Below are 11,632 nucleotides of genomic sequence, written 5' to 3' on the forward strand. Positions count from 1 at the left end.
CGGTAAAATACCGGACCGTCCGGTACGCCCTGCAAGGGACAATCCGGCCTCCTGTCCTGCGGGACTTCAGTACTCCCATTGATTTTGCGCTGCTCTTTTATTTCATGCTTTACATGGCACCATGTTCGTTTGCCTGTCCAGGTAGATGAAGGCCCACCCCCAAGTTAATGTTCAATCACCGTTGTGCATCCGCGTCCTCACTCACAAACTCCTACCACAGTTAGGCGGCTGGCCACGCACGCAGAGACACGAGGATATGGCGAGCTGCAGTGGAGTTGAAAGGAAAGAGTTTGAAGAGGCACCAGGCTCTTTTAAATCATCAGTTTGGAATTATTTCAGATTTGGGGCTGAGTATAAAGATGAAGGAGTAAAAGCAATCAACAGAAGTTACACAGTCTGTAAACAATGTTTGGCACATATTTTGTACTCCAATGGAAGCACGAGCAACATGTTAAAACATATCCAGCGAAGGCATCCAGACATAAAGCTTCCTGAACACAGGTCAGTCGAGCAACCCGCCGCACAGGCACCAGCAGCAAAACAACTGTCTATCGAGAATGCTTTTGCTCAGACCTACCGGGCTTTTTCAGAGAAACATAAAAAAATAACTGATGCATTGGGAGTGTTTATCGCGAAAGATCTGCAGCCCTTTTCTGCAGTCGAAGTTGTGGGTTTTCAACATTTAATGAAGACGCTCGACCAACGTTATTCTGTGCCCAGTCGCACACATTTTAGTCAGGTCGTCATCCCTGGTCTTTACGACAAAACGCGCAACGCCATCGAGAGTGAATTGGCTAAGGCAGAAAGCCTTGTACTGACCACTGATAGTTGGACTTCTCGGGCAACACAGAGCTACATGACTGTGACAGCTCACTACATGCTGGACTGGGAGATGAAAAGCGCCGTGCTGCAGACTCGCCCCCTCTATGAAAGCCACACAAGTGCGCATTTAGCAGAAGAGATAAAAATGCAGTCACCGAGTGGAAGCTGGAGCGGCCAAACAAAACTATACCCGTCGCCACGGATAATGCTCCAAACATTGTTAATGCAGTTAATGAAACTGTTGAGCTGGGACCCCAGATTAGCTGTTTTGCTGTGAATCTCGCTGCAAAGAGGGCTGTGTCAATCAACGGTGTGTCCCGCCTCTTTGGGAAAGTGAGGAAAGTTGTCACCTTTTTTCACCGCAGCACCACAGCCAACCAAGCACTTGCTGTGAAACAGCAAATGCTAAACTTACCAAAGCACAAGTTAATTCATGATGCGATAACCCGGTGGAACACGTCACATGACATGTTGTCACGATATGTTGAACAGCAACCTGCCATCTACTCTGCATTAACAATGGACAAGAATCTGAAGAGCCACGTCAAGGGCATTGCAATGTTGACTGATGCTGAGCAAAAAATGGCAGAACAACTAACTGAAGTTCTCAAACCTCTAAAAACTGTGACCACACTCATGAGCAGAGAAACAACCCCCAAAATTTCACTCATCCTCCAACTGAAAGAAATGATTCTCAAGTGCATGCCCCCTGGAGGTGAAGACAGTGCAGGTATCAAAGAGGCAAAAGAAGCCATTGCACAGGACCTGGATAAAAGGTACACTGACCCTGACCTTCAGAAGTACCTCCAAAAAGCCACAGCCCTGGATCCCAGGTTTAAATCCCTGCCCTCACATGATGAAGCCTCCCTTGACAGACTCTACAGAGATCTTGCCACAGAAATTCATGAGAATGAACCACAGGTATGTTGATCATATTTCCTGTGAATCCATGGCTGAATTTATATTTTATTTTTTGTTAAAAATGTATATAGAGGTTTTAACATTTCATACTTGTACAGATCTGTCGACGATCAAACAGCAATTTAGCTTTTCTCTGTTGTGGCAATTACACTGAGTTCACAGGAGCAACATATAAACATTAACAGCTGTTATTCTATATATTAAAAAAGTAATTGTTTTTCCAGAGACAACTGGAGCCGGAGACGATGCCACCCACAGAGGGACAAGAGTCAGCCTCTCCCCCTCCAAAGAAGACGGCAAAGGCAGAGCTGTTTGGGGAGGCTTTTAAAAAACAAGATCAGGTCAAAACTCTTGCCCAGGTAGTCGAGGATGAAGTTGCTTCATACAGGTTGGCAGACTCCATTGGCGTTGATGCTGATCCTTTCAGGTGGTGGAAGACCAATGAGCATAAGTTCCCTCATGTAGCAAAAGTGGCAAAACGGCTCCTCTGTGTCCCAGGGACTTCAATTCCTAGTGAGAGAACTTTCTCCACTGCTGGGGACATTGTTAGTGCAAACCGGTCTCGCCTTGCACCAAACGGTGTTGATGGACTCATCTTCTTGCACAAAAATCTCTCAATAGTGGATGAGTACATATTGCACTTTTTATCCTGAATGCAGGATTATTTACTAAATTATGTTTGCTCTGATTTTTTATTCTAAGCACAAGCTAATTTATTTTTGTTAAAGGTAAACAAACTTTTTCGTTCACATTGTTATCGAGGATGGGAATTGTTCATTTATTTTTGATCAGAGTTTTCAAAATAGATCAAAGCAGACCGATCAGGTAGGGTTGTCACTGTAGCCGGTGTAGTGGTAAACCCTGGTAAAAAAAAAAGTTGACAATAATAATAACCGTCTTGTTTTTTAAAAAACTATATTATCTTGGTGGGTTTACCGTGGCTAAGGTGTAGGCGCGGTGACCCTTACCAGCCACCGTATCATCTGCTGAAGTTGCCGGTGGCACATGCACACTTTCTTGTTTACAACCAAAACTTTCTTGAAGCTAAAGTTGAAATAATGGCCAAAGGAGGAGACGGCAGCGCTCAGGACGTAATTTTCACTTTAGAAGTGGGGGGGACACGGGGGGGGGGGGGGGGGGGGATCTTAACAATATGCTCTAATGGGAAACAGGCTTCAACACAAACGGTTGCTTTCCGCTTGGTCCTAGAGCTCAACCAGTGTCAATTTAATATAGCGTAATATTGTTTTTGGATGGTAAAAAGTGCAGGGGTCAAAACTTGACTTTGGAAAAAGTGTGTGTGGTGGTGGTGGGGGTGGGGGTACACATGTCCCCCCTGTCCCCCAAAATTACGTCCGTGGGCAGCACTCAGGAGGACATTTTTTATCCCTCAAAGAAGACAAAGTCGGAAGTACGGGCATCTTTTGGATATTTGAAGAATGCCGAGGGACAGCTGATAGAAGACGGCTATCCTGTTTGCAGCACGTGCAGAAAAAGTGTCTGTGAAAGTCAGCAACGCTTCAAATCTCATGACACATCTGTGTGACCATCACCCACAATTCTACAGTCAACGCAAGGCAAGCTAACGTGAGCATGTTAGCTAAAATGCGTGATCCGAGGATTTGGGTCGAGGGAGAACGCAACGAGTCGCTATATAAAGCAGCCGCAGCGCCGCTACCTGCATATAAAACGTGTCGCCGACACCCTCATGTTGAAATGATGCTATGCATTACGGGGCTCCCAGGGGCAGATAAGAGTTGGTCTCTCTCCGAGAATAATTGTGAATTTAACAGTGGTTACTGCCTGATGACATTTTCCCACATCTGCAAAGCTCACTGGAAGAACACAAACCGAGGACAATATTTTCCTGATACAGGGTTTATTACTCAAGTAAGGGTAAAAAAAAGTATCTGATTAGAAGGCTACTTGAGTACTGAGTATCATCTGATCTAATATTTTTAAAATGATGACATCAAACAGACATAAAATAAGACGTTATGGGCAAATATTGGTATTTTAAAGACTAAAGGGAAAAAATGTAAACAAATAAACAACATAATTACAAAATAACACATTTTAGGCAAAATTTAGACACAAACGGTGGACAATACTGTATTTCCTGACATACAGGATTTATTTAATTGTGTGAAAATGTAGCACGTTTAAAAAATACCGTGATAATACCGAAAACCGTGGTAATTTTGGTCACAATAACCGTGAGGTTAAATTTTCTTACCGTGACAACCTTAATACAGACCATTTTAGATTAGGTTACATTACATGTAGGAATGTATGTGTGTGTATGTGTGTGTGTGCGCGCTGACTCTGTTTGCTCTGCAACGCTGATGTCTTCTCTCCACAAATAACACAAGTCTGGTGGAGTTCTGCTGTGTTGTGTTGCTGCTAATGCTAATTGTTAGCTTCTACTAGCAGAAACATTGCTGTTTCCTGGATGCCAAACCAACAACAGATTTCCCTGCCGTGAGTCAATATGTGTGAGTAAGACAGTGTGACCTAGATCTGTCAGGATTTTCTAATCCTACACTTTCACTGCAGGAGATAGGTGTAGGAGACTATTTTCATGTTCAGCCTGCATGAAAAACTCAGCGGGACCCATTATCATCAGAAATAGTGATAAAAAAATGTATTTTTCCGTGTTCTATACCTTTAATTCAAGTAAGCTGGAATTGTTTTGATCTGAATAAAGACTTGTTTAAGCACAAACACCCAATGATTTCATGATCTGTTTCAGTTAGAATAACACTTGTCCTGCAGCAGTGTCTATCACACATATTAGCTGGTTTTCATTTATCAGGAAGATGTCCAGACTTAAGGGTGTGGTGTCCCAGAGAGGAGTAGCCCATATGAGATGATGTCAGCTAAAGCTATGGTTACTCTTTGGAGACGGTCCAGAGTGTCCAGGTTACTGTGCATCATTTCTGGGCTTTTTACATTTAAATCAAGTTAAAACTGAATCACTTCCTCCTTGTTTTTATTAAAGTACAGCTGTGGTAAAGTTAATGTGATTGCCGTAACTTGAAGTGCTTTCCGAGCGACTCCTCGTGAGACAATGGCCGGGAAAGATGCTGGGGTTCTGACCTTTGCTGCAGCCGGCCGAGGACCGGATTACAGGCCAAAAACCAACATAACTTTGGTCTAAAATCTTCTGCAGCCACTTGTACAAATGTTTTGTCATTTATTGAAATAGACAATCCAAGAAAATCTCTGGTGTAATGTGAGGAGCAAAGGTTGGACTGAATGAACTTCTGACAGTTTGGGAGGGCGGGGGGCATTTGTGGTATTGTATCTGTTAAGCTTTAGTTCTAATATTTTAAGTGGAAACCACCTTAATAAAGGTCAAAGGTCTCCCCTCCCCTCTATTAGAGCTGACCCCGACATGAAACACTCGTCCGTGATGGTGGACTAAACCAACACCATTCATCATCTGCCCCGCTCTGACACACACACACACACACACACACACACACATGCACACACACACACACACACACACACACACACACACACACACACACACACGCACACACACACACACACACACACACACACGCACAGACACACGCACACACACACGCACACACACACACACACACACACACACACACACACACACACACACACACACACACACACACACACGCACACACACACACACACACACACACACACGCACAGACACACACACACACACACACACACACACACACACGCACAGACACACGCACACACACACGCACACACACACACACACACACACACACACACACACACACACACACACACACACACACACACACACACACACACACACACACACACACACACACACACGTCTGTTTGGTATAAAAGTCACCGGCCACCCTTTCTGTCTCCTCAGGCGTTCTGCCGCTCCACTTGATTAAAGCTCTTTGGTTACTTGTTGTGACCTTGCAGTTTTGGCAGATTATGGCTGAAAGGTTGCCGGTTTGAGTCCACAGGCGTGCCTGATACAGGCTTTACGTCTCCATCAGTTCATAAGAGACGACATGCAAACTTGACTTTTTGGCCTTCATGTCACCACACTTAATTTCTTCCTGTGAGCTATTGACTAGCCACATATTGATCTCCACACAATGTATCTCACAAATCATCGGTCTGTCGATCAATAGAGAAATCTCCCGGAAAATTCAAACTGCGAAGCGGTGCGCGCTTTCTGCTGGCCGGCTGAGCAGAGGGTATTGAATGTTTGGTTGATTAATCTGACTAGTTTAAATTTGGCTCGACTGGCGCTATTAAACAATGGCCAGTGTAAATCAAGATGCTGCCATTTGTGATTGAAATGAGCCAAGCTCTGCATACACAGTGGCTCGGGATAAATCAGGCACTGGGTTTTCATATTTCTATTGGCAGTAATAACCAGTAATAACTGGGAGGAAAACCGGCAAAGCCAAGGTCCCAGCTGTGATGGATAATTCTCACTGTAGAGCAAAGGTGATGGTCCACTCCATGAAAATCTGGTGTTATTCTAACATTAAACATATAATTTTTTAATAAATGGTGCAATAATGCAGTGTGATCAATATTCTCACTGTATTCAAATGATATGTAGTGGCTGTGGAGCATTCCTACGCCCATATCCAGCATGTTAACAGGATTAAACTTCATTACAGGAACAGAGCAGGTCTGATGATGTGGAGGTTTGGGGATAAATGAGTTGGCAGCTCAGCTCACGTTGGTGAAGTTTCATTTGAACAAACCGCAATACTTGTGAAGCAGTGGGACCAAAGTAGAGTGGTTTATACATGATGCACAGCAGTGTGTTGGGTCAAATTCAACCTCTGTTCATCAGCACAAACACCTGATCTCTGCTTTCTGCACAGCGTTGGGCGGTTGATGTTTTGGGCTTTTCCTGCTGCCACAAGCCTTCTTGGGTCCTACTTTTCAGTCATTGAGTCTTCCAGGAACTCCTCTGGAAACCAGCTTAGTATTCTAGAGTCTAATTTGAGTTCACTGGTCTGACTTGACATGTTTATCTGATTCTGATTAGTATGCCTCACTCAGACATCATGAGCCAGAAGGTGAGGCTCTTGATTTACTGGTTGATCTATGTTCCTACCCTAACCTATGGTCACGAGCTTTGGGTGGTGATCGGAAGAATGAGATCACAGGTACAAGCGGCCAAAAGGAGTTTTCTCCACGGGGTGGCTAGACTGTCTTAGAGATCGGGTGAGAAGCTCGGTCATCCAGGAGGGGCTCGTGGTAGACCCGCTGCTCCTCCACATCGATAAGAGCTAGTTGAGGTGGCATGGGCATCTGGTTAGGATGCCTCCTGGATGCCTCCCTGGTGAGGTTTTCCAGGCACGTCCAACCGGGAGAAGGCCTAAAGGAAGACCCAGGACACGCTGGAGAGACAATGTCTCATGGCTGGTCAGGGAACTCCTTGGGACTCCTCCGGAGGAGCTGGTCCAAGTGGCTGGGGAGAGGGAAGTCTGGACCTCCCTGCTTAGGCTACTGCCCCCTCAACCCGACTCCAGATAAATGGCTGAAAATGGATAGATGGATGGATGATTAGTATGCCTGACTTAGACATCAGAGAAACCAAACACCGTCCATCTTTTAGCAAATCGTTTGAGAGCACGAGGCCAGCCAGCAGAACCAGTCAGAGTTGAGTAGACATCCTCCTGTTAGCTCTACCTGGTGACTTCAAAGCTCTGCTGCTGCTTCTGGAAACTGGTGTCAACCGTTCTTGAATCAGGAATACCTCAAAGGACAAAGTCATCCACCTGGGGTGTGAGTAGGGAAACATGATACCACATAATTCCTGTGTGATGTAGTTGCTGATACCGAGTACTGATAAAGACCACCGACCTACATCACAGGTTGGTACAACAGAAAACCAATCAGCTGGCAGAGCTCGCTGTTGAACGCATACAGAACTTGCAAAACTATGTGACTCAATTTAAGGAACAAAGCAGAATCCAGCTGCTGTTATTTATTTGTTGTTGTTTATAAAAACTAAATCTATGTGCAGGGCTTTAGGCCCAGGGCAGAGTTTCATGCCTCAGACCGACCCGCTTTAGATCCAGACCTGTAATTACTAATATCATTACACCAATCAGATTATTCTGTAATGTTCACAGACATCTAAACCTTAGAAATTTAAAAAAAATCTAAATTAAAATGATTAATATTCCCTTTTCATTAAAGATTAGTTATCTGTTAATACTTTTTTATATTGGACACTGTCCAGCTTAAGCAGACATCAGCTTATTTCTAACAGAGCTGAGCTGTGGGAGAAAATATTCAGGCTTATTTCATCTTGTTTTCCATCACCTGCGGCACCCCATACGCCCCTAGATCTGTTATCCACTCTGCTGTGGTCTGTTGGGGTGCAGGCAGCTCTGACCGAGACAGGAAGACTCTGAGCAAGCTAGTTAGCAAAGCTAGCTCAGTTCTGGGCTGCCCACTGGATGCAGCTGAGGAGACGTGTGAAAGGAGGATGCTGGGGAAGACGACCTCCGTTTAAAAAAACAACCTCCCACCCACAGCGTTCCACTGTGGAGACCATGGACAGCTCTTTCAGAGGCAGACTGAGACATCCCAGGTGTAAAACAGAACGCTACCGTAGGTCATTCATCCCCTCTGCAGTAAGAGTGCATAACTCCTCAGTTTAACTGGTACTGGCATGAACCTGGTACACAACACCACCAATGCAATACTCAGTATGTGTTCATGCAGTACCGGATTTACATAGTATGTCTGTGTCTCTTATAGTACGCTGCTTACTTGGAACCCAAGTTTTTTGTATTTTTATTCGTGGTTTTTAGTGGATGAAGGCTGCAATACCAGCTTACTGCCTAGGTGTACACACATGTGCCTTTGTTGTTATTTTTCTTCTAACTATATGTTGGTGCTGCTGCAGCAAGTGAATTTCCCCACTGCGAGATCAATAAAGTCTATTCTGCCCTGCTCCTTCATGATGTCACCTTTCATCCTGCATTTATGTCATCGACGTGTGAATGGCCTTACCTTACTGAAGCATCAAAGCACACTGAAAAACTCCAGAGCTTCACTTCATCACTTGGTCAGATGAATTGGTTTCAACTGACCCACGGCTAGAGCAGATACACACGCTAATGTATGTTCTTTATTTGCCTGTGTAAACACACTGGTCCAATTATAATGAGGAGCATTTTAAAAAATCATTTGTTCTCAGGTACTGAGATTCGAGCATTAAGACCTTCACTGTCGCCCGATTTGTCTCGTCTAAGCTGCTTTTCCCGTTTCTTGCCCCATTCAGACAGAACCGACCTGTGTTCATGAACACGTTCAATTATCACGTAGATGTTAAGCAATGAAAAGTCAAAAACACATTTCTAGAAGGGAACTGTCGTCACATCACTAGAAAGAACACACACACACACACACATCCACAGTGCCGGTGTGTGTCAGTGAAGGGTGTGAGTCTGAGTTTTAACTTGAAGATAACATGATGTTATCAAGGCACAGAAAATAAAAGACTCAGCAAATAAAAACATCAATATTCAACATGGGAATTATTTATTATTTCTGTTATTTTGCTTTACAAATTACCCCAATTTAAGATTGATTTTCTTTTCAATGCAAACGCTTCCGGTGAATTCTGCTGGACACACAGTCATCTTATTTACTAAAAGTCAGAGCGGGAAAGCTGAGCTGCTGAGATACAGTAGGGGACAAGGTGTTTGATGTGTTGCTGTGCACCTGTGAAGGACACGGATATCAGCAGGTGTGGTGTCTGAAGCGGGAGCAGCAGAGACAATGACCTAATGAAAGATGGAGAGATAAGCTGGCAGATAGATGGAGCTGGAGACACAGATGAGCAGGATGAGAGGATTAGAGGAGCAGAGGTGGTGCTCTGTGGCACTGCAACATGATATGCAACACACACACACACACACACACACACACACACACACACACACACACACACACACACACACACACACACACACACACACACACACACACACACACACACACACACACACACACACACACACACACCAGAGTGACCAGTAAAGATGCGGAGTAGGAAGTGGACAGAACTTGCAGCAGGGTTTCATCTAGCTGCATTTCCTGTGGGAACCACTGAGGGGCACCAACACAGCTCCAGAGACATCAGACAGGTTTACTCGTGTCTGTTTCCATGAGGGGAAGAACAAGAAGAAGCAGCCCAATCAGACTTGATGCAGGTTTCCTGGAGCAGACTGGAATCCAGTAGCTCCAGTCTGTCCTCCAGAAGAAAACCAAAATAACAAACTGTTCTCTCTGTAGGAGGAAAGTAGAGCGGCAATCAGAAATCACATTTAACTGGCTTTGTACATGAACACACTGGACTGAACCGGTTTCATCTGATAAGACCCAGAATCATCAGAACCAGTTGAGTGAGGCTCACCTAAGAACCAGGTGAGAGCCGGGTTCACCTAATGACCACAGGACCCATTCAATAAGCTGTTTGCTTCCCAATTAATTCTCTAATTAGACTTTTCTCTTGTCTCTCTCACACACACACACACACACACACACACACACACACACACACACACACATGCACGCACGCGCGCGCACACACACACACACACAGTAATTAGTTCCAAAGGATCATTACGGTGGTGGATAAGAACTGTCTTGATGATGGTGGTGGGTGGGTCTATCTATTGTGTGTGTGTGTGTGTGTGTGTGTGTGTGTGTGTGTGTGTGTGTGTGTGTGTGACTGGTTTTTAGTTACCTGCATGGTATGTTCGCATCAGTTCTCTCCACCTGCTGCTTCTCTTCTCCAGTAAAGTAAGATGCAAGTAAAAAGCCTCCATTTTTGTGATTAAACACAAATACTCATCGTACACTTGAGTAAACTACTTTTTGCTGAGGGTGGGTGACTGAGGAGAACTTTGCTGAGCTACGGAACAACTGGTTCATTAGGATGAGCCCATTAAAGTTTAGTTTGTCGGTTAAGGGCTCCTTTCATCACCAGCTGCTGATGCTTGTAAGCTTCTTAGTGAACCAAAAACCTTTGGTGTTTCATTCACATCCAGCCCAAAACCCCTAAAAAGCGCTGTCGGCCAGTTCTCTCACCCCTGCATGTTCTCTCCCGCTCAGCCAATGGCAGAGGATCAGCTGGTGGTTAAAGACACCTGACAGGAAGCCACAGGTTTACACCTGACACCTGTAGGGGCTGAGTCTCACTAGATCTGGGCTTGATCCACTCTCTGTCAGAGGGCCTCCGGAGTTTGATGGAGGAGACGTCCAGCTGGAAACCCTCCTGGTGAGAGCAGGGAAAGAGCCAAACCCAGCAGCGGACAGTGGAGGAATAATAATAATAATAATAATAATAATAATAATAATAATAATAATATACATTAATTGATCCTCTTGGGTAAATTATTTCCCCACATTTGACCCCTCCCTCAGGGGCTGCATTGTGTATGGCTCCTGGGGGGCGACTTAAGGGTTCAGCATCTTGTCAAGAACGTTTCTGACGTGACCTTTAACCTGCTGGGATTGAACTGAATGGTCGGCTGCCCCCCCCCCCCCCACACACACACACACACATAGCCCTGGCCACGTACAAGTCAGAGGAGAAGACGAGATCTATTGTAATTCACCTTTAGTGGAACAAGTCAAACGCTGAAGGAGGCCAAAACCTGCAGTCTGTGTCTCCATCTAGTGGAGAAAACTATGAACAGAATGTAGAATGAAATACCCTGAATCCTTCCGATGGGTTAAAAAATAGAAAAGTACGTCATTATTACAAGTTATAGAACACGTTATTTCGAAAAACAGTTCTCGTTAAAACGTGATATAAATCACGTTTTAACGAGAAAGTTTCTAATTTTAACAAGAAAGGATC

At 44.6% G+C, this 11,632-nt stretch overlaps 1 protein-coding gene across 1 annotated transcript; it reads left to right on the plus strand.

The window, feature by feature from the left end:
- Positions 1-256: 256 nt before the first annotated feature.
- LOC129159962 (E3 SUMO-protein ligase ZBED1-like) lies at positions 257-6,637 on the plus strand. The gene is made up of 7 exons (XM_070555924.1): positions 257-941; positions 1,052-1,155; positions 1,315-1,743; positions 1,968-2,371; positions 5,698-5,791; positions 6,353-6,424; positions 6,593-6,637. The coding sequence occupies exons 1-7, from the start codon at positions 257-259 to the stop codon at positions 6,635-6,637; spliced, it is 1,833 nt and encodes a 610-aa protein (XP_070412025.1).
- Positions 6,638-11,632: the final 4,995 nt, after the last annotated feature.

This window comes from Nothobranchius furzeri, chromosome 1 (genome assembly GCF_043380555.1).
Source record: "Nothobranchius furzeri strain GRZ-AD chromosome 1, NfurGRZ-RIMD1, whole genome shotgun sequence".
Classification (NCBI taxonomy): Eukaryota; Metazoa; Chordata; class Actinopteri; order Cyprinodontiformes; family Nothobranchiidae; genus Nothobranchius; species Nothobranchius furzeri.

What these genes read in the sequence shown, in the direction of transcription:
- LOC129159962 (XM_070555924.1), top strand. Translation starts at nt 257, where the DNA reads ATGGCGAGCTGCAGTGGAGTTGAAAGGAAAGAGTTTGAAGAGGCACCA. An exon ending in CCTCTATGAAAGCCACACAA is followed by an intron (nt 942 to 1,051) that starts GTGCGCATTTAG and finishes TTGTTAATGCAG; the next exon opens with TTAATGAAACTGTTGAGCTG. An exon ending in CAGTTCATAAGAGACGACAT is followed by an intron (nt 5,792 to 6,352) that starts GCAAACTTGACT and finishes AATGATATGTAG; the next exon opens with TGGCTGTGGAGCATTCCTAC.